General features: G+C 57.6%; 2 protein-coding genes across 6 annotated transcripts in view; one reads left to right on the top strand and one right to left on the bottom strand.

Moving 5' to 3' along the window:
• TNRC18 (trinucleotide repeat containing 18) overlaps positions 1–5,280 on the top strand; it is a 58,477-nt gene extending 53,197 nt beyond the window's left edge. For all 3 annotated transcript variants that reach the window (XM_087732465.1, XM_087732466.1, XM_087732464.1), the window contains 3 exons: positions 118–354; positions 833–907; positions 1,477–5,280. In XM_087732465.1, the coding sequence (XP_087588591.1) occupies positions 118–354; positions 833–907; positions 1,477–1,683 (519 nt within the window). In that variant the 3' untranslated portion in view covers positions 1,684–5,280. The remainder of the gene's footprint in view (positions 1–117; positions 355–832; positions 908–1,476) is intronic.
• Positions 5,281–5,347: 67 nt separating this feature from the next.
• On the bottom strand, positions 5,348–21,148 carry SLC29A4 (solute carrier family 29 member 4). Of its 3 annotated transcripts, none has more exons than XM_087730725.1 (11): positions 18,907–21,148; positions 9,487–9,656; positions 8,657–8,788; positions 8,430–8,543; positions 8,221–8,349; positions 7,647–7,721; positions 6,990–7,255; positions 6,765–6,900; positions 6,347–6,534; positions 5,821–6,061; positions 5,348–5,744 (listed from the first exon to the last, which is right to left on the bottom strand). In XM_087730725.1, the coding sequence occupies exons 2-11, from the start codon at positions 9,644–9,646 to the stop codon at positions 5,602–5,604; spliced, it is 1,584 nt and encodes a 527-aa protein (XP_087586851.1). In that variant the 5' UTR covers positions 9,647–9,656; positions 18,907–21,148; the 3' UTR covers positions 5,348–5,601. The 3 variants fall into 3 exon arrangements, with proteins under 3 accessions (XP_087586851.1, XP_087586850.1, XP_087586849.1); XM_087730724.1 differs by lacking the exon at positions 18,907–21,148 and adding an exon at positions 14,642–14,900; XM_087730723.1 differs by lacking the exon at positions 18,907–21,148 and adding an exon at positions 11,775–11,937.
• Between the last annotated feature and the right edge of the window lie 948 nt (positions 21,149–22,096).

The following is a 22,096-nucleotide window of genomic DNA, read 5'->3' as shown; positions in this document are numbered from 1 at the left end:
TGGACACTGTGGCTCTGCTGACAGTGAAGGGTGGGATGTGGGACAAGGCAAGCAGTGGTGGGTGGGGGAAACCTGGGCAATCCCTGGCTGCTCACCTGTGTGATCCTCTCTTGGCAGAGACGAGGAATGAAAGGAAAGGCCAGAAAGCTCTTCTATAAGGCCATTGTCCGGGGCAAGGAGATAATCCGCATCGGAGACTGTGCGGTCTTCCTCTCAGCTGGCCGCCCCAACCTGCCCTACATTGGCCGGATCCAGAGCATGTGGGAGTCGTGGGGGAACAACATGGTGGTCCGAGTCAAGTGGTTTTATCACCCAGAAGAAACCAACCCTGGGAAGAAACTCAACGAAGGCAAGGTAGGCTGCTCTCCTTTGCCGGGAGGTCTGCAACGCTGCTTGTTCCCTTTTGTTTCCAAGGATGAGGAAAACACCCATGGCCCAGTTTGTTACTGGTACCGTAATAGGGGAGGCCCCATCATTTCATGTTGTGGGGGCTGCCTGTGGTGTGGACAAGCCTGGTTTTTACCCCTTGAGCAGGGGAAGGGTGGGTTTTATCGTACTAGGAAAGAAAGACTTTTGTGTCGCTCCAAAAATAGCGTCAAGAGCCAGATGGGGTCTTTTTACAGTGTAAGAATGACTGGCCTGGTGCTCAGAAACACTGAATTTTGCACACGTGTGTAGTGTGGTTTACAGTAGGCTCTTAGTATTTATTACCAGTGGCTGTGGACAGGGGTTGAGGTTGTAAAGGCACATGTGGTGGGCAGGAGGTGATAGCATGGAAAAACAACTACCTCACCTGCTTTTCATTTCTCTTTTCTCTTCCTCTTGGGCTCAGCGCTGGGATCAGAAATCGGGCAGGAGTCTGTCCACAGCTTTGCAGGCATCCAACCAGAGGAAGGACTTTATGGAGGTTGGTGAGGTTGGGGGAGGGCTGGGAAGGGATGCTGGAGATGCCATAACAAATGCTTCTGGGGAATTGCCCCCGAGCTTCTCTGGCTCTTGCTTTTTGCCTCAGCTGCTGAGTCCAAAGTGCCCAGGATTTGGGATGAGTGTTTCTGGGAGGGTGGGAATAGCTGCAGGTGCCGGGTGTTGGGAGGAACAGAGGGCTGGTATCCAGCACCTGTCTTTGCATTTGCATCCTTGAAGTGAGGATGACAAACTCCCAGCCTCTGTATTCCCCTGTCCGTGCGCTTGGCAGCCGCGGCGTTCCCATCGGTGGGAGCTGAGTGTGAGCGAGGGCTCGGGCTTAGTGCGCTGGACAGATTGTGTCCACGCTGCCCCTGGGCCCGTACAGATTCCCAGTGTCCGTCCCCTGGGCTGGCAGTGGGGATGAGTGGGGAGTTGGGCTTGAATGTGAGCACGAGCCCTGGCTAGTTGTGATGGATGTTTTTCCTGCATATTGAAGACGATGCTGTAAATGCTGTGAGATCTAATTGCTCCTTTTCTTTCCATCTCCCTCCTTCCGTTCCTGTAATGCAGCGAGCCCTCTACCAGTCCTCTCACGTGGATGAAAATGATGTCCAGACCATCTCACACAAGTGTCTTGTTGTTGGTCTGGATCAATACGAGCAGATGCTAAAGACGAAGAAATACCAAGACAGTGAGGACCTCTACTACCTTGCAGGGACCTACGAGCCCACTACGGGCATGATCTTCAACACCGACGGGGTCCCTGTCATCTGCTGACCGCCCAGGGGACACGTGCCACCCCCTGGGAAGGGACGGGACAAACCTGAGGACGTGCCTGTTCAGACGACATGATTGTTTCTTTCAATGCTCATGACTCCTGTGTCACATTACAGACAGGAGAGCGCGAGAGACACGAGGAGGAAGGAGAGGGCTGAAGAAAGGGGTTGGGGAAGCAGTTACAGGACTTGAGGAAGATGCCGGTGGGGGGGGGTGGTGGTGGTGCTTTTGAACCCCAAGGCTCTTCTGGAAGTGGCTTTAAGTAAGGTGACACTTGACCAACTTCTCCCTTCCTCCTTTTGGTCCAGGAAAGCACATGGGTCTCGTGATCATTTCACCAGCGGGACCCCCCCCAGCAGGAGGGATCCCTTTTGTGTCATTTGCCCCCATCAGTAACTCGGAAGCTGCCTGTACGTGGAAGGACACCCACTAGCCTTCTGCGTATGCTCCTCTCCGTCCTTATATTCCCTTTCCTGTTTAGTTTCGCATGACCCTTTAGGAAGGACAGGGTGAAAGAGAAAGGAGATGAGTCTCTCTCTCAGCGCCTCGTCTCGATCCTCTCAGCGCCTTTTTGCGGTTCCCTTTCCCTGGAGGCCCCTGGCCAGCAGTGTGGAGCACGAAGAGGCAGAGCTGGCTTCAGCACGGAGATGGCAGAAGAGGTCCTCTGGGCTGGGAGGAGCTGGGTGGAAGACGAGCCAACGTGCAGTCTGGGATGCTGCCTTCCCACTGCCTCGAACAAACAGTCTGAACCCACCTTCCCCACCCCTCTGCATCCCTCCTGCCCTGGAAAGGTGCTGGGGGGAGCAAGCGCATGGCCAGGGGTTGACACTTGGTGAACAAAGAACTCGTCTTGGAGCATGCAGTGAAGGGGAGCAGGAAATGACTGGGAAAAGCTGCTGCTCAGTGCTTGGAGCAGAGGAGACCACAGGCCATTGGATTTTGGCATCCCTTGCCCAGCTTTACCCCCCCATGCCTTGCCTGAGCAGAGATGTGGAGCTACTGGGAAGCCCTCGCTCCTCATTTGAGGGGAATGGGGATAGAGTGTGAAGCCCTGGCCGTGCCTGCCTGTGGCATTTCCACAGCCAGAGCCCCGCTGCCACCTTGGGCTCAGGGAGGGGACCGTTCAGCTTGCTCCGTCCAGCTGGCCAACCTCCCAACGGCTCCCGGAGAGCCGCCACCATCGCCTCCTCCCTCCCTCTGCAGAGCTGAGCCACCATCATGCTCTCACTGGGCACACGCCAGACCCGTGGCATCACCACCACCGCACCAGGGTTGCACCCGGCCGGAGGGGACACGGGAGGAGAACCACGCAATGATGCAACATCCTTGCACTTAAAACAAAACTCCAAGAGACGCACTGATCTTTGCAACTATCGACTCGCACTACAGATTGCTAGGACGCGGAGCAGGGCTTGGCTCGGCTGGGAGTGACAGCCCAGGCTCCGGTGGGGAGACGCTTAAGACAAGGACAGTTTGGAAACTATCCGCCCTGGTACCGGCTGCGTACCAGAGACTGGAGGCCGGGGCTCAGGGGAGAGGGACGCCCCTGCGAAGTTACCCCTCGTCCTTTAAACGAACCACATGGTGCTGAGCTCGTACCATCTCCACCCCAGGCCACCGGCGCCTCGGCGCGGCGGATAGTGACGGTTCTAGCCTGTACAGTTTTAATGTACCAAAAGACTCTTTAGCCCTCCTGTATTATAAGTCTTTAAATGGATTCAACTTTTTAATTATAAATATAAATATAAATATATATATATAAATATAAACTTTTTAAAACTGTGAAAAAAATTATGAAATTATAAAAAAAAAGAAAAAAAACAACGACAGAAATGAACACAGTCTGACGTTTAGAATATTATTTTTTATTTCCTGTTGGATTGTGATTGTAAATGATCTGGGAACAGGCACACCCCCCACGCTCAAAGTGTACTGTACTTCTAGAAGCAAATTGTGTGAGCATATTTTAAAGAGCGAGAGAGAGAGCGCGCGAGAGAGATTTTATGCTAATGTTAAATAGAAAGCACTTAAAACCCACTGCCTTCTATGGAACACAAGGATATTTCAGACAATCGAGAGGAAAGGAGAGCCAGGTTTTTGTCTTTTTTTTTTTGTTTTGTTTTGTTTATGTTTTGTTTAAAACAATTTTTTTGGCATTCTGTTTGTTGGAGAACTCCGTGTGATCTTTTTTCATAAAAAAAAAAAAATTAATTGAAAAAAAGCAACCCAACGAAGCATCTTTCTTTGTCTCACTTGTCCTGACTGTGGGGTTTTTCTCCCCTTGGTGGCAACAGTCGCTTTTTGGCTCAGCCCCTGGCTCGTGTGTGGGGAAAGACCCAAGCCAGGCACCACGTGGCTCTTTGGGGAGCCCCTGTCTGTCGGACAGTCCCCCTGGGGGGTAGCACCGATGGATGGGATGGGACCCCCGGAGCGGAGGTCTCTGCTCACTGGGGCCCGTGGGGCAGAGGTGTGAGTTCTTCCTTTGCAGCCACGGTCAGGGCGGCTCCCGTACCCTGAGCCTTGCAGGGACGCTGTGTTGAGGATGAAACGCTGGATTTGCCCTTCTTGGTGTAAGCTGCGCTTCAGCCAGCCGGGGCTTGGCAGGATGAGACCCTCCGGTGCTGGTGGGGCTGGGTCGGGGGTGCCAAGCCTGATGCTCACTGCCTCCTCTTCCCACCACCTCCAGCCCTTGGGCTTCACTTCCTTGGGAGGTGGCACCCGCTGGTTCCTTGTACAATGAGGTGCAGCCAGTCCCAACCAGCCTCTGGTGTTGGCACCTTCTCCAGATGATTTCTGCTCTGCTCAGCCCCTTCCCTCTCCTGCTTGCTGCCCGCAAAGGTGTTGAGCTTCAGCAGCAGCAGTTTGCAGGCTGGCAAGGGTTCGATGGGACCTGGTGACAAATCCAGCTGTCCCAGGTGACAGAGGGGACCCTGGAGATGGGGAGCAGCACAAGGGGCACCCCAAAACCCCACAGGACAGGCAGCAGGCATCGCCCTGCATGTGTTTACCAGCCCAGCCCATCAGCAGCCAAGTGCCTGCAATGACCAGGCATCATTGCAAAGACATTTAATCCAGCATTGGCCTCATTTACGTCCCTTGCAATAAATCCTGAAGCTCAGCAGTGGCCCGCAGGCAGCATCCACAGCGCTCTGGCCTCAAGACACAGGATCTGCCCTCTGCCCCGTTGCAGCCCAGGAGAGAGAGGTGATGGGGCAGACCCACAGCGTGGGGTGGGGGAGGCAAGACCCTGCCTCTCTCGCAATTGGGGGGGCAAAAAAAGACACAACCAAAAAAAAAAGTTGTGTGGGTTTTTTTTTTCCAGCCAGCAGAAGTGAATTGGGTCTTTCACACAGCGATTGGCGTATTTGGGGAGGGATTGTGATTTCAAGCCATTCTTGGTGAAAACCTGCAGCACCATCAATGAAAGCTGAGACCCACCTTCCCGGAGCCACTGGGCCTGAAGGAGCCTTTCCTTCCTCTCTTGCTCCTCCTCTTCCTCACCAGCCCTCCATCACCCTCCGCCCCGGCACTGGTCCTATTCCCTTTAGGATTTGGCAGTATTTTCTTCCTCCTGGCAATGGCTTGGCTCAAACAGGAGAAGACACACCCCACCCCCCCACCCCCACCCCCCGCTCCACACCAGAGAGCTGCACATCATTGATGTGGAGCCCCCGCAAGAGCAATGGGACTGTCCCCCGGGGTAGGGGAATGTCACTCCAAGAAGTGGCCCTGGCTGGGCAGCACGGGCCGTTTTGGGATGCCACAGCCCCATGCCAACAGGATGCCGGTCCCTGTCCGCCCTGGGGCAGCTTTCTGGCTCCGAGCTCCCTCCCCGAGGAGGGACATGGGCCAAGAGGGGCGGTGGGGACTACGGTGGGAAGCAGGTCCCATCTTGTCCCCGTCGCCCCACCCCAGAGCTCAGTACCCCAGTGTAAAGGAGCCGTTGGAGGTTTCGGTGTAGAAACAGGTACTGTGGGACGTACTGGTGAGGCTGTAGGCAAAATACGCCACGGCCGAGCCCAGTGTTAAGCCCGTCATGTAGGACACGGTCATGGTGTTCCCTGTGGGAAGGGACACGGGATGTCAGGGCGCTCTGGCCACCCACCCCACGGGGTCCCCGGGAGGGTTTGGTCCTACCTGCCAGCTCCCGCTGCTCGGGGCTCACTTTCCCAGCGGCCAGGATCATGGGGACGCTGCCGAAGTAGCCGTTGGTGATGCCCATGAGAAGAGAGAAGATGCAGGGCCAGGCAGGGTGGCCAAAGGTGGGCTTCCCATTGGGGTAGACGCACATGATGAAGAGGGGGATGAAGACCACACGGAGGCAGGAGTAGACGAGGAGGTGGGTCCCTCTCCAGTCGTAGGGCAGGGCAGCCAGGATCTGCAGCGAGGGGCAGAGACCATGCTGTGGCGGCCGAGGAGGCTGGGGAGGGCAACATGGTGCCCAAAACGGGGCAGCAAGGAGAAGATGAGATGGTGGCAAGACCATCTGCTGCAGGACCCCAACCTCATCGATGCAGGTGAGCAACCTCACACTAGTTAGATAGATAACCGTGGGGTGGAGATGACCCTTAGTGGAGCCAAGCGGCTTTGAAAGAGCACAAAAAGGAGGCATAGTGGAAGGGACGCATCCACCCCACCGCGTTAGAGTTGGCCTCTCTCCTACCTTGCCAACGAAGTCAGAGAGGTTGAAGATGGCCATGATGAGGATGGGGAGCCATTCCCCCAGCGTGCAGTTGTGGATCTCTGACTCCAGCCCGGGAAAGAGGCACAGCGTGATGAAGTAGGTCATGGCGATGGAGAGCATGTAGGCCCAGATGAGCCGGGACACGACGTAGCGGTGGAGCAGCATGTCTGGCAGGTACGGGCAGCAGGGCTCAGCCAAAACTCACAGCCCTACCCTTGCAGAGCCTGAAAGTCTTGCCTGCACCCCAACAGTGGCTTCCAAAGACATAATTGCCCCATGTTTTTGGGTGCATTGAGAAGGGATGACCCTTCCCCAAAGCCCTAGGCCACCGATTGCTCCTTCTCCCCGCAAAACCCTGCAAAATTGGCTCGCCCCCTCCCCTGAGCCCACCACGCACCTCTGAAGCTGGGCCAGCTCCTCTTGATTTTGGGCCGAGGGACGTCAAAGCGCATGTAGGTGCCACTGCCGGCCAGCTCAGCTTCGGGGCCTGGGCTGCCCCGGGGGGAGCTCGGCTGCCCCCGCGTCCGGTTCTCCTGCATGAAGGAGAGAGAGGACACCAGTGCTGAGCTCCAGTGGGGAGTGGGGCCCCAGGGGGCATCAAGGAAACCCGCTCTTGACTTACAAATCGGACATCCTCGGCAGTTACATCATGGTGGACGCGGTAGCCCGTCCCATGGTCACCAGCCCGCCGGGGCTCGGGGAGACCCTTGCGGGAGCAGGCGGTGTAGTAGCGGACAAAGCGGGTGCGCTTCACCAGGAGGTGGAGGATGAAGCACGTCAGCTCCATGCCGATGGAGATGAAGAAGAAGATGACTGTGTTCTCCTTCTCATCTGACAACAGCAGCTTGGTGAAGATGCGGCTGAGTGAGATGATGACCCCGGCGGTGCCTGGTGGCGCAGGAGAGCTATTGGCACCAGGTCCTGCTGAGTCCCACAGCTTGGGGACCCCCAGCAGCCCCCCACCGTATGGAGGTGATGCCTCCAGGTGTGGAGTAACTACAAGCAGTGATTTTTTGGGGCAGTGGAGCCAGCTCCTGGCAGACACCCCCACCCCCAGCTTGACATGGCAGTGCAGTGGGCCTTGCAAGTAATTTACAAACCATTAAACACCCTGGTTTGCTGGGGAGCACCCTGGGGTGTCCCTGATCTGCTGGCCTCTTGGCCAAGCTGTGCAGGGGACAGCAGGGCCCCAGGTGTGACTCGCTGGGGCCCTGGGAGACAGTGGAGGAGGGTCCCACCCCGAGCGAGCCCGCACAGTCGAATGCAGACACAGACTTACTCTCTCCCGTCATCACCCCCTGCGTGTAGCGCTTGGGCAGCAGCCCTGTGTAGCCGTAGAAGCTGGATTGCTGCACTTCAGGAGAGATGCGCCGAGGGGAGAAGGAGGGATTATTGCTGCAGCTGAAATGCCGGGTAGGGGGAAGAAACCCTGGTGGGGGCCCACGTGCCATGCCACCCAGGAACTGCACCCTTCCTCAACAGCCAATGCAACGCCCAAAGCCTTCTTGCCCCAAAAGTGGGGGGGCTTTTTGCCCTCCCTGGATGCCCCACCATAGCTGTTCCCACCAAGAGTGGCCACTAGGTGCAGGGGCTTGGGAAGCCACCATGGTGGCCCAAATGGCAAAGTCATCATGGTGTCGGGGACTGATGCACCATTTGGTGCTGGTGCCCCTGTACAGTCCTGCAGTGCCTGGACAGAGGTGGAGGGGACAGAGCAGGGACGTGAAGGTCAGCTTATAGGGATCGGAGCAAGAGGTTGTCCCGGGAGACCACGGCTCTTGGGGATGGGGATGTTTTCCCACCCCTATCTGAAGGGCTGTGCTTGCCCCAGCGCCAGCCACTGTCCCACATACCTGTGCAGCCAAAGGCCACCACTCCAACGGCAACCAGGTTGATGGCGTAGGCTTGCCTGTGGGTGAAGAGCTCCAGCCAGACGTCGCAGATGCTGACAAAGAGCAGGGGTCCCAGGGCGAAGAGGTAGCCTGCGGGTGGGAGATGGAGGCGTGTGGGGGGTGGCACCGTGGGTCCAGTGCTGCCAGGGGCTGTGGGGACCCCCACTCACCCACGGAGATGCGGGTGTGCAAGCTCAACAGCTCCACCAACGCGTTGTTGAGGATGACGGCCACCAAGGCCACCAGGATGTAGGTGAGGCTCATGTCGAAGACGATGGAGGTCCCTGCGGAGAGGTAGGTGATAGGGGGTGGCGAGGGTCCGGCTGCCCTGGAAGCGGGGCTGAGCTCTCCCCAGGTTTGGGGTGGCTGGGAAGTGCTGCAGTTGCTGGAGACCTACCTGGGTATTTATGGTGCAGGTAGTCCACATCGGTGATAAAGCTGTTGTATGGCAGAAGAAATCCCACCCCAGCCAGCAGCATGGCAAAGTAAATCCCATGGTATCGATCCTGGGGCTCGGGATCCTCAGAAACTGCCCCAAAATGGGAAAGAAAGAGAAAAAGACATGACAGTGGCACTGCTGCACCCATAGCACCTGCAGCAGACCCCAGCCATGGGGCGATGAATGGTGCTTCCACATCTTTTATGGCAAATGAGGGGGGCACCCAGAGCAGGCAGCCCAGTGCCCCACAGCTCTCACAAATAAACAGCCCCAGCCCCGAGAAACTCCTTCCCTAAATAAAGGCATTTCAACGAAAGAGCCAGGAGGCAGGGAAACACGCGGGCTTTGGGGGCTGATGAGTTTTAATAGCAGCCAAATAACCCGAGAGCCAGGCAGTGCAGGTAACAGCCAAAGCCAAGGCACAGGAGGGGTTGGAGGGGTGTGGAGGTGGACAGGGATGCCCTGGGATGTGGAGCAGGGCTGGGGTAAATCCCAGGGGCATCCCCGATCCCTGCACGGGAAAGGGTGAAGCTGCAGGCTGGGGTTGAGCCGGGCAGGAGAGCCAGGGCATGAAGCCTCAACTCCTTGCCAACCTGCAGAGCCCGCTGCCATGGGATGCTGTGCAGCTCACATGGGTACAAACAGGTCCAAAAAAAGGCATTAGGCAATTTTATGGCATTTCAAGCCATTTGAGGCTATTAAACCTGTCCCAGGATGCTCCTAAATGGGTGGGAAACCAGCAGGAAACCCAGCTCCTGGCTGCGAGTCAGAGCTGTGCCTGCCCTCACCCGGCTCCATGAAGGTAAGGATGCCCTTGGCCTGGCTGCCCCTCTGCAGCTCGTCCTCCTCCAGCTGGTAGCTGTCGAAGCTGAAGCTCATCACCACGTTGCCCTCCGGCGTCCCCGCTGGGCTCAGCTCCTTGAAGCGCTCGGCTCCCACCGAGCCCATCGTGGCCAACCTGGGAGAGAGAGCAGTGACACCCCCGGGGCACAGCTCCTCTGTCCCCCTGGGGATCGTCCCCCAGGTGATGCCAGGGGTCTGCAAGGGATGGACGGCACATGACTGGCCCTGAGCCTTCATCACCCCCTGTACCGCTGCGGCTCCTATGTTTATTCCACCTGGAAAGAGGCTTTCTCCCAGCAGAGTGGGGTCCCTTGACCCACTGGGCAGGAGTTTGGATTTGGGGTGGTGAATGGTGATCAGGGGGTCTGTGCAAGCCTCCCCCAAGACACAGCACTCAACCCAGCCTGGCTCAACGCCTCACCGCGATGCTACCGATGCCAAATGTCACTGCGCTTTCCAAAAGCAATTAGAGAAATTAATGGGTGAAAACCACTCACGGAGGGCGGCTGCTGGGGAAGATCCCGGCTGCCTTGGGAAGGCTTTGCTCTCTGCAGGCAGCACACGCGTACTCTGGTTTATGCCCTTTTTCAGCATCTCTGGGGCCTGGGGCTGGGGCAGAGCCACCGGCCTGGGCAGACACACTCCTGCGGCCTTTTCAGGGAGAGGATGGGATGCAAACTGGCTTTTAAGGTGAGTATTTTGGATCTGCTTCTCCGAGGGGCCATGACACAGCAGGGATATACTCAGCTGCCAGCAAGACCCCAGCAGCACGCCCAAGAGGGTCTGCACCAAATGCATCCCAAAATGAGCTCCCAAAACACCTAGCATCCTCCAGCGACCCTACTAGAGCCCCCCAAACCGTGGTTCATCCCTCTGGGGCCATCCCAGCCCAGGCCCAGCGGAGCAGCCCGGGGGCCGCTCTGTATTACCGGCGCCAGTCGCTAGATGCCAGCCTGCCTCCGCACCCGCTGCCCACGGACCACCCAGCCGGCCGAGGGGGGGGAATCTCCTCCAAGGCAGCAGGTTGAGGCAGGCAAGGCAAGAAAAATCAATTATTACAGTGATTTCTCTGGTCTCCCTGCCAGACGTGGCATTTGCAGGAGCAGAGAGGTTTTCCAGCATCTCCCTGGCTGCCAGGACGGGTTGGATGCTGGGGGACCCCGGGGTGGGTGGCAAACATGGTGCCCACGGACCCTGCAAGCGCAATCCGAGACCCTAAAATGCATCTGCTCGCTGCAGGGACTGGTGGCACAGAGCAGTGTTGCCACGGCTCCGAGGCAGTGCAGAGGCCTGGATGGGGCCAGGCTGGGGACCCCACCCTGCACCGTGCCGGGGTGGGCCCCAAGACCCCCCATCCCAGAGCACCACGGGCAGGACAAACCAGCGGGGCATGTTTCGGCTGGGGGCACCACTCTGTCCCATTGCTCACGGAGGAGCTGGCTGTGATCTCCTCCACTAAGCACCCTCCTGCGCCTGATGTTACCCCAGGCAATAAAACCCAGTGGGAAGCATCTCCTGGGATGCCGGGAAAGCCTGTTGCAGGGTTTTTCCATAGCCGAGATCCCAGCTGGAAAACACACTGGCTGGAAACGCCCCGTACCTACTGTGGCCCAAACTTCTTGATGCCACAGGGCTGGGAGCAGAGCGGGATGCGCTGCACGGCCACGGTGCTGGACCAGCCCTCCAGCACCCATCTGCCTCACCTGCTCCGAGCATCCCTGTGCTGCGGTAAATCAGATTTTCCCCTCCCTTTGGATTTACACCCGTCTACACAGGAGGGGACTCAGGCCTTGCCACCGCTCTGGCTGCAGGTTGGGAGGGGAGGGGGTCCTCCATCCCGGCCAGGGGTGGGAGGTCTCACCCAGGGACAGGGCACCCGCAGGGCCAGGACCCCAGCCCCGCTGCACCCCTCTTCCAGGGGACCCCCGGGCACCGCAGACCCACCCCGGCAGGGCTGAGAAGCGGTTTTCTTGCTCTGGCGAAAGCGTCCCCCGACATCTTGCAAGCAGCGAAGTTGCAATAAACAGGGGGAATTCAATAGCCCCCGTCCCCGGGCTGGAGGGGAAGCTCCGCGCCGGAGGGAGCGGGAGGGAAACCCGGCCCCGGCCGCGCCCGGGGGAGGATGCTCGGGAGCCGGGGAGGGCAGGGGGCTCGGGGGAGGCGTCTCCCCGCCCCTCGCCCCCCGCACACCGGCGGCCCCGGCCGTGCCCAACAGGTCGGCGGCGGCTCTTACCTCCCTCCGCCGCGGCGGCTCTGCGGCATCGGCGCTGCGCCCGCCCCGCTCAGCACCGGCGGCCGCCGGCCCCCGGCCCCGCCATGCCGGAGCCTCCTCCGGGGGAGCGGGGGGGCGCGGAGCGGGGCGGGGAGGCCGGCAGCGAGTGCGGCGGCTGCGAGCGAGGAGCAGAGGCGGCCCCGGCCCTGCCTCCCGCCCGCCCGCAGCCTCCCGCCTCCCCTTCCCTCCTCCTCCGCTCCCCCCGGAGCTGCCCCCGGAGCCGGGGCGCTGCCAGCCCCCCCGGCAGCCCCGGGCCGCCGGGCCAGGGCTGGGTCAGCCCCGGGGGCCGCAGGAAAGGTTTTTCCAGCGAACAGAGCGCATTCGTACCCCTGTCTATAGGTACTGCCTATAGGTACCGCCTACAGATGCTTTTGGGGGCTTCGGAGGCCTGGAGCTAATTGCAAAGAGATTAATTAGGAAGGAAGCCCTCGTAATTTCATTTAGGACATGAGCTTTGCAGGGACAGGGTCCTTCCCACCCTTCCCATGCCTGGTTTTGGCATAAGAGGGGCCGATGGGATCAGCATGAGCCGTCCCATGGATGGATGGAGGGATGTACAGATAGGATGGACGGATAGATGGATAGATGGATGAATAGATGGACAGACAGAAGAACAGATGGATGGACAGAAGGAAGGACGGATGGATTGCAGCTCTGGCTAGCAGAACACAGCAATCCCCCCAGCTTTTTGGGGAAGCAAGTGTGTGGGGGTGTCTCTGCTCCCCAGCATAACCAGGGGGTGGAAGCAGAGAAGGAAGGAAATCAACAGCACGGGGCGGGGGGGACATCTGTCCAGGGGGAGACATGTGCCCCTGAGGAGGGTGCTCCCTGGAGGGACACCGCAGGTGTCCCCACACTTCCCGAGCCAGGTGAGCCAGCCAAGGCTGCAGGCAACATCATGGGGAGTTGAGGCTATCGGGTTTTCTTGCAGGAGCAGCAAGGCATGGGGCAGGGGGGCAGCAGGTGCCCCCTCCCACCGAGCTGGGGGAGAGCCCCGGGGGACCAGCCCTTGCTGGGCTCTCCCCACCCGGAGCGTGGGAGGATGGCGGCAGCGGGAAGGAGGAGAGGTACTGTCCCTGCTCACATGCCGTGGCTGCAACGCGCCGGGCTGTGAATGACAATCTTCTCGCAGTCAATAAATGCTGCGTTGTATAAATCAGCGCGCGGGGCTGGTGGGATGCGCTGCTGCCACTCACGCCAGAGGAAATTAGATACAAAACTGGCTGCGCCTCCTCAGCCGCCCTTCTGCCGGGAGCAGGGCTGAGCAAAGGGGCTCCCACAAATTCATCACAGGGAGAAAAACAGGACAGGTGGAAATTTCCATCTTTTCTCCTTGGCTGAAATAGCTAGAGTTTGGCTCAGAGCGAACCAGACTGCTGCGCCGAGCTCTGCCCAGGGGCTCAGCTTTCCCCGCTCCCCCCTTGGCTGAGCACCTGCAAAGCTCGGTGCACTAGTGCAAGGGGGGATTTTTTTTCAGGCTGCTTGTTTTGGCTGGGTTTGTTCAGCTCTAATTTGATAGTGCCAGGTTTACAAGAAGACATTGTAAAATCTCAAAGCACCTCACTCCTCCTGGGATACGTCCCCCTGCTCTACACCAGACCCCATCACCCCCTGCCAGGTACCTTGGAAATTTAAGAAAAGAGGGTGACTGTGGTGGGGGTTCCCTGGCCACGCCTGCTGCTGGTTGGCACCCAGACTGTGCGAGTGCTTTACAGAAAGAGCAGGACAAGCTGAAGCATATGTGCGCTCGCCTTTTCACAGCTTGCCGGTGAGGCCCTGCTGCCTCGGCGCTCGCCAGGCAGCATTACTCACTGCCTTCTGCAGGGATTCTCCCCATGAGCCAGTTCTCCCCATCCCGAAGCCCCAGGTAGGGAGCCAGGGGCGTCCTGTAAAAGCAACTGAGCTCAGGGGAGCATCTCAGCTTCCAAATGCATTTGCTGCTCCCCGAGCCACGGGGAGATGCTGCAACCAAACACCTCATGGCAAATAACAAGCCCCTGACTTTTACCATCCAATCTAAAATCACATGACTCCTTGATCCCCATTTTGGGGGACAAAGGGGGTCCCTGTCTTCTATTTCTGCTGTGGATGCAATGGGGCTGTGCTGGGGTACCCGAAGAAACTGCTACAGCTTGGTGGGCTATGGGGGACCACAGGGGGATTAATCCATCAGGGTGAACGTCTCTGAGTGCTTTCTCTCTGCCCTCCCCATCCCCAAGGGCAGTGTTAGACCCAAACGACACTGTCCACCCTCCCAAAGTGCCCAAGGTGCCCCCCGAGCATGGGCAAGCTGAGCCGCCCCTGCCCGACAGGGGTGTGGAGAGGGGTCCCATGAGCTGGGCTCTCCCTGAGTTTTGCTGGGCTCTTCAATTTTTTAAGCTGACCCTGAATAATTCAGCTTTGATGTAGCTGGCTTGAGGTTGGTGAGCTCAGATGCTCCTTGGGTTTCTGCTTGACCCACTTTAGAGCCAGGAAAACCTGCCAGGCACGATGTTCCGAGTGTGACGGGGCAAAGCTGGCCCAGGCATCTTGGTCCCCGTGGCAGGAGGGACATCCCGCACACACAGCCCCATCCCGGGGCCTCCCCCTGCACCCCCACATCCAATGACATGGGCCACGGAGCATCCATCACCCACACCACAGCTTTTTAGAGGTATTTTTGCCTTCTCCCCTTTTCCTGCCTCTCCCTGCTGTCCCACGGCTCCCGGCACGAGCGGGTGCATCCTGCTGGCATTTGCCAGATTACGAGGAGGGATTTGCTGAGCTCCGTGAACCAGCTAACACCCTGCGGCTGCCTCGCCACGGCTCCTTGCTATTCAGAGCCTCACCTCGCTTTCCCGGAGCCTGGTCGAACACCGATTAATCCCGCTGGGTGGAATAAGACGCTGCTGATTCATTTGTCTCAGAGACGTTGGATTAGGATGGTCTCCAGAAATCCCCTGTATTGCGGTTTCTTCTTGCCCTTCCAGTAGAGTCAGGTTTTAATAATCATTGCTGTTGCAGAAGTGAGAGGAAGGAGAGACCTTTCAGGTGTCTGCATCCCACTGCACCGCCAAAACCCACAGATTTACACCCTTGGGGACCGCGGGAAGCAGCTGTCCCTGCTGTCCCCATCCCTGTGGCCACAGCCACCAGCCGTCCCTTGGTTAAAGAGCGGCAAAGCCCATCTCCTTAACCAAACCATGCTCACCCTGTCAGGGCGTCCCGGGCTTTCCATGCCCAATGCCATATCCCCTCTGCGCCAGTCGGAGTGGGTGACACCGTACCTGTGACTGCTGAGCAGGTGGGACCAGGCAAAGGGATGAAACATCTGAGCCCCTCCACTCCCACACCCCCTCGCTCAGTGCTCCCCGGAGCGCTGCGCATCCATCTCTTCCGCTTCACAGGAAGGGGAGGCCGTTCCTGAGCCTGCAATCCCCTCTTGGAAAAGCTCCTTTAAATAGCATCACAGCCTTCACATCTTTCCCCGGGGTCTGCTCCCAACACCAGGCAAGCATGCCGTGCCAGGACCGGGAGCATCCTCGGCAGCATCCTCGGCAGCGTCGGCTTTGCACGGAGATGGCGGGGATTAAACAGGGATGTTGTTGCTTGGCCGGAGTCACACTTGGGGGATTATCGGGGCCTGCAAGAGGTGGAGAGTAGCCAGGGAATTTGTTCAATGCAACTGGAGGGGTTTGTTGCAATCCGATTGCAGGCGAACAGAAATCCCCAGTGCTGGCGGGAACTCGGTACTGGAGGCTGCGGGATTTAACTGGGTTTTCCCCAAGCTTTGCAACAGGACTGGGGTGGGAGAAGGAGTCACTCTAAGCCCAAAGCACTGGGTTTAAATGCTCCAGGGAAATGCAGCAGCTAAGCTGAGCATCAGCTTTGGGGCACCCAGCCCTCGTCCCAAGGCCCAGGACCAACTTCTTCCATGCGGATGCCCTGATTCTCCTGCAAGGGGTTACTCTGTGCATCCCTCCCGCCCCCAAATCAGCTAAACCAGCCTGGGAGAGCTGGAGAAACCCAGAGAGGATACTCACAGCCTTTGCATTCCCCCCCCCGCCTTGTTTGTTGGAAGAGATTTGCATCCATCACTAATTAATCCAAGATGAGCTGCTAATTCAGTTCCTTGATTGCAACTTTGCATAATTGCTGCACGCACAGGCAGACCGGCAGGACGGGATAAAAAAGGAGACAATCAGCGGCGGGCGCAGAGGAAACAACGGCCGGGAAGGGCCGCTTCAGCTCGCTCCCACTCACCGGGCTATTTAAAGACCCAGCTTGAAAGAAGATATTTCTCTCTGGAAGGAGAAAATGGTGACAGTCACCCTTGGATGGGTTTTTCCCCCCATGCTGGGCTCACAAAGGGCCTCTCCAGCCACCACAAGCCTGAGCCCCTCTGGCGATCGGGAAACCGTGAGTTACAGGCAACACAGCCCCTCTGGCTATTCCCATCATGCTACCACATGCCGTCCTCCTCCCTGTGCTTCCCTTTTCCCGATGTCCAAGCGGTTGTCTGTAGGTTTCAGAGTGAACCCTCCACCAAGGTGAGCACGGCAATCGCATCCCCCAGAGCGAGTGCTCCAGGCTCTTCCCCCACCCACTGGGTACATTAGACCCCTTGTAGCCACGAAGGCTTTTAAACCCCCCCAAAACAAGCCCCAGAAGACAGCAAGCCAGGCCTGCCGGCAAGGCGCTACCTCCTCGGAAAGCAACCCAGCGGCACAAGGGAGGTCAGGGAGCATCGCCCAGTGCCATGGCAATGGGCAGAGCCACCGGCTGAGCTGACCTAAGCCCTCAGCAGCACAATTAGTGGGGAAAAAAAAAAAATCTGCTTTTCCTGCTGGTGATATGCAAAGCCATTCCCACAGGGCTCCGAAAGGTAGGTGGGCACACAGGGGTGATGCAGCCCGTGCCAAGTGGGCAGGTGATGTGCAAGCAAATTGATGCTGAGATTGGCTCGTGGGTTATTTTGCCACCTTCCTCTTCCTCCTCCGCTCGCATCCCACCCGCAGACCTTGCCCCTCACCAGTTTAACACCTCCATGCACCCAGAAAACTGAGCGACAGGGCAGCAAACAGCAGCAGACAGGTCAGCCCCGCGCTCCCTATTCACGTTTCATCCTGCAAAAGAAAAGAGCTACTTTCAGCTCCAGCCTTTTCTCTAGAAAAATGCAGCTCCCAGCCTGGGGGCCCCTTCCCCGGCCCCATGGCGAGGGCTGAAAGGGGGCTTGGGCAGCCCGGCTGGCCCCACCGCCCCCTTAATCAGCCAGGGCATGCATGAAGCCTAATGCCGTCGCGAAGATTTCGGCACTATTGACACACACAGTGCATTAAACGCCTTATGGGGGATTTGCATAAGCTTGGGGAGGGAGGAAGAGCGCAGAGAAAAGTGTCGACAATGGGAAAGTAAATGCATTAAAGCGCTTAAGAAAAAAAATCTGATAAAGGAATAAACCAGTTAAGGGAATATATTACTCGTAGCCTGGTTATTCAAATCCTGCCTTATAGGAAATCCTCTTAAAGCGATCACCTGATTGTGTGTTAAATTCCTAATTGAATAATAAAAGAATTTCTTATTTCTTCCATAGAGGCACAGAGATGGGAGCCCACGTGGACGTGGACGTTCACTCAGAGGGGGCTGGCGGCAGAGGAGATGCGGGGAGAGGGGTCCTGGGGCAGCAGCACCATCCAGGAGGGATGTGATGGGAGATCTGGGGCCAAGGGAGGATACAGGGCAGGGAGGGATGCCTGGGGAAGGCTGCAGCACCCAGCGCCTTTGAGGGCAGCAGAGGAAAGCTTTGCTGGGAGGGATTGAGGAGTGATGGTGCCCAGGGGGAGGAGAAGGACCCGGTGGATCTCCACGGCTCCTCCAGCCCTGGTTGCTGCAACAGCGTAGGGCTCACAAAGGCTGAAAATTCACCAGACGCGACTCCTGCCCTGGAGCAGCAGCAAATGCAGCAACTGCAACCACCCAGGATCTGGGCAAAGGGGACTTTGGGGGGGTTACAGCAGCCCCCGAAGCTGCTCAGGAGCAAAGGGGGGGCCCAAGTCCAGCTCTGAGGCAACTGCACTGCTGACACAGGTCCTGCAGGAGAGGCATGGCCCCAGCCCCCCCCTCGCCTCTCCCCCTGCCCACTGGCCCCCAGTTTTCCCAGCCAGGGCTGAGGGCGATGCCTGCATGGCCTCTCGTGCCTGCTGCTGCCCTTCCCCCTGCCTCCACGCTATAAATAAGATGCAAAAAAATAAAAAACAAATAAAAAAGCACATCACCTGGCACTCAAGAGGTGAGGGAGAGCAGCGAGACTGACATGCACCAAACCCCCAGCCTGTGCTGGGGTGGGGGTGGGGGTGCGGGGGGGGGGGAGGAGAAAAAGAAACAGAAGAGCTAAAAATAGCCCTGGGAGCTGCTTTCTTCCCGGAGATCATTTTTCTACCCGGCCATTTCATTTCATAAACAGGATTATTTATTTATTTCTCTCCCTCTTTACTCCACTTTTTTTTTTTTTTTCATTCAATGCTACCACTTTACCCATCCCCACATCTCTTTTAAAAGCAAGTTAAAAAAAAACCAACATCCAAAACCAAGGAGAAAAAAAAAAAACCAACAAGCCCCTTGATCGCTCCAGCGAAGGCTTGCGTTGCTACAGCTCTTTATAGGTAATTGAATATCCCAGAGTGCATCTGCTAATGCAAACTCCAATATAAATAAGCGGCAGCGGTGAGCTAGGGGAGGGCAGAGGCAGCAGCTGAGAAAACAAAGCGAGCAGTGCCCAGCAAACCCCAGCCAAGCTCAGGGGCTGCTCGGGGCTGCCAGAGGCTTTTTATTAGGCAGAATTGAATTGCCGGGGCTAGGCTGAGGTCCCACTCCCGGGCGAGCGCGGGAGCTCGCAGCAAGCAGGGCTTGCAGGGAGATGGTTATTGAACTATCCTCGTCACAGCGCCCTTTCTAGAGCCAAGCTTGTGCACAGCAGCAGGGTGCAAAGCCCCCTGATTGCCAGGGGACACCCCTGTCCCCCTTAGCCCGGCAGGTCCCCCATGGCCAGAGCAGCTCCAGCCGTACACAGGAACTCACGGTTTTGCACCGTTTGCATCTCCAGCAGTGCCCGTACCTCCGCGATTCAGCATCCAGCAGCAGCAGCCAGGGAAATCGGGGATGACAGGAGCAGTTAATTTGAGCCTGCAGAGACCATCTTTCTGTGCGTGCGTTGTTTTGTTTCCAAATAGACTTTTAATAACTAATTTCAGATGGTAAAAGAAATAGCTGCATCTTGACCTCTTGAAATGCAAATTGCCTTTCCTCCTGGGAGACATGAAAGGCTGCTTCCTATCTGAAACGTTAAAAAGGAGCGAGATAACATCTCCCAGCTCTGCCTCCCTGCTTTCATTTTCAAAATTGTTTTCGGGTGAGGAGAGAAGAGGTGCTTTCTGCGACTTCGCTATGCTTGTTGCTCATACAGAGCAAGCACAGGGCTCTGAAGGGCCAGGGGCTCCCCATAGGGTGCCCGGAGCAGAGACCCCTGTACCCCGACGGCGCACAAGGAGGAGTCACAGCATAGGCTTTGTATCTCCCTACAAACCAGACCTGCTCCAGACTTCGGACAATGGAAGAGGTCGTGGGGCCAGGTGAAGCCCAGAGCTTTGCCCTCCTGCCAGGACTCAGTGTTTTGGGCCCAGTTTCAAAAGCTGCAACCCGATTTGCTCAGGAAAACACGGCAGAGTAGCGGTACAGTCACTGCCTTAAAAGACAGCTAAAACCACCACCGCTCTGCTGTGGCCTGGCCCCACCGCAGTCCCCCCAGCCTGGCACGGCTGCAGATAAGCTCCTTTTCCAGCCTTGCAGCAGCTTTCCCGTGCAGGGGCTTGTGGCACACACACAGCAGCCAAGGGCCCTCTGCCTCTCCAAGCAGCTTTGGTTCAGTGGCTGAGTGAGGGCAAACACAGACCATTTTGTTTTCTTTTCCTATCTTCTGAACTAGAATGGAGCACCAGTGCAGAGAAGGTGCCCTGAGCACTCGCTAAAGGTGCAGCAGAGCTCTGCTGCAGAAGCAGGCAGAGGGATGCTCCAAGAGGGAACAAGGGAAGGAGCAGGGATGCACCAGGGAGCAACAGCTGGGATGCTGCCAGGGAAGGGAGGAAAGAACGTGGATGTTGCCGGGGAAGGAGGCTGGGGTGCCGCCGGGGAAGGAGCAGGGATGCTCCGGGAGCAGAAGGCTGGGATGCTGCGGGGGAAGGGAGGAAAGAACGTGGATGTTGCCGGGGAAGGAGGCTGGGGCGCCGCCGGGGAAGGAGCAGGGACGCCCGCACCACCACCTAGCGGCTGCGCGGCGGCGGAGCGCGGCCCCCGACCCCCCCGCCTTCGCAAGCCGAGGGCCCAGGCTGCCGCTGGGATATCGCCCCGACAGCCCACCGCAGATAAAATACGTTATCAGCCCGGATCTGGAGCTGCCGAGGAACAGATGGTGAAGCGCCGGGAGGGGTTTTGCAAGCACCGCTCGCCTGCCCCGAGCGGGTAGGAGGGGAAGGCAGCAACGAGGGGCACCCAGCCCCCTTCAGCAGGGGATGCGAAGCAGGTACGTGCCATGCTGGCACCCAAAGGTGACAGTCTGTACCCTCCACGCGGACAAGGTGGGCCTGTTCCCATGTGCCTCGGTGCTCCCCAGCATAGCCCCCGACCCGGACCCGTGCAAACGCAAGCCTCCCTCTCCCAGGGCCTTCCTTGCCCCTGCAAAATAGTATCCAGAACATCAAAATGCTGTTGAAAGCCTCTAGCCTATTTTATGGCCTTAACTGGACTTCACAATCTCCAAATCCTTTATTATAACCTGCAACTTAATAAAAATTATTGCTAAAAAACCCAAACAAAACAAACCATAACAGGTTGGGCAGAGAGCCCTCATTAGCTCACATCACACCATTAATTAGCTGAAGTCCCTGCCAAAGGCCTAGCAGAACCATATCCAAAACCTTTGCCGAGACCTGTCCAGGGCCAGGTTGGATGCTACATGAAAGGTGTGCGTGCTCAGGGACAGGCGCGTACTCGGCCAGGAGCAGGTGCTGCAGCAGGACAAGCTGCTCCCGAACAGGGGCTGGGATCAGAGCAGGGCTGGTGCTCGCCTCTGCCTGCTGCTCCCCCAGCACCACGCCAGCATCTGCGCTCTACCTGCTTGCTCTAAAAAACAGCGATGCTGCATCAAAGGTTTGCCGCAAACCAGCAAGGCGAGGTCGGTGTGAGCCCACCAGAGCCGTTCTGCCCGGTACCTCCGCTCCCGGCAGCACGCTCAGCACAGCCGCAGCCCGTGAAGTCGGGCTGTTTACACCGGAATTGCGCTCTTGCTCTGAATTACTTCGCCTTGGGTTCGAGTCCCACGTTACAACAGAGGAAAAGTAGCAAGGGTTCTCAGTGCCTGGTCATTTGGTGGACAACCACAGCATGGCTAAACCCAAAAGCCTACTCACTACACCAAGAGAAAGCGTGTCAGGAAGAAAGACAGGCACGAGTCCATGTCTACACCTGTAATAAGATAAATAACTGGAGATGAGACTTCTCAGTCCCTTCCCTGGGAATTCAGGTTTAATGGGCCCGACTCAGTAACAGCAGACAGACTGCCAACCTGAACGCAACCGCAGCTGCCTACTAGGGCAGGGTTTGACCCATTATTTACGATTTTTCCCATGCTTACTGGAGAATATTCTGCTTTCCTCTCCTAGGGCAGGAGTAGAGGGCAGCTGGACTTCCCGAAACATCAGTGGGTCTGGATGACCACATCCATCTGGGGCACAGGGGACAGAGCAGTTGTTGGCATCACCACTGTAGCTGGAAGTTGCTGCCACTGACCGAATCCAGCAGCAGCTTCTCTCAGATCCTCAGGCTGCTCCAGGCAGGATGGGAAACGTCACCAGCAGCCGGAATGAGCAGTTTAGAAACGCTCATCTGAGCTAACATAACCTATTTTGCCTGAAGCAAGTGGAGGCACACAAAGGGCACCGACAGGACAGCATTGCCCTCCAGAGCTAGATCAGGAGAGGAGACATCTGCAGTTTCACAGCTGAGGCCTCGCTATGAAACAGTCGCACAGGAGAACAAGGAGAGTCTCATCGTTGCATGCTCCACCATTGCTAGCAAGAGCAGAAAGGCTTTTTCTCCTCTCGCCCACCCTGATCAAAGTGTTTATCGTGGCTTTGCAAAAGGAAGGATACATATAGAAGCAGGAGATTCCTCCTCACCCATCCGTATGGGCTCGCTCCAGATCTTCCTCCTGGGCTTGAAGGTGCGAAGCAACAAGCTTGGCGTGACAGCAC

The sequence above is a fragment of the Nipponia nippon genome, unplaced genomic scaffold (genome assembly GCF_047370975.1).
Source record: "Nipponia nippon isolate SJK-2023a ecotype South Korea unplaced genomic scaffold, ASM4737097v1 scaffold_5, whole genome shotgun sequence".
Lineage (NCBI taxonomy): Eukaryota > Metazoa > Chordata > Aves > Pelecaniformes > Threskiornithidae > Nipponia > Nipponia nippon.
Note: the sequence above shows the minus strand (reverse complement) of the source record. Positions and strands in the feature narration are given on the sequence as shown.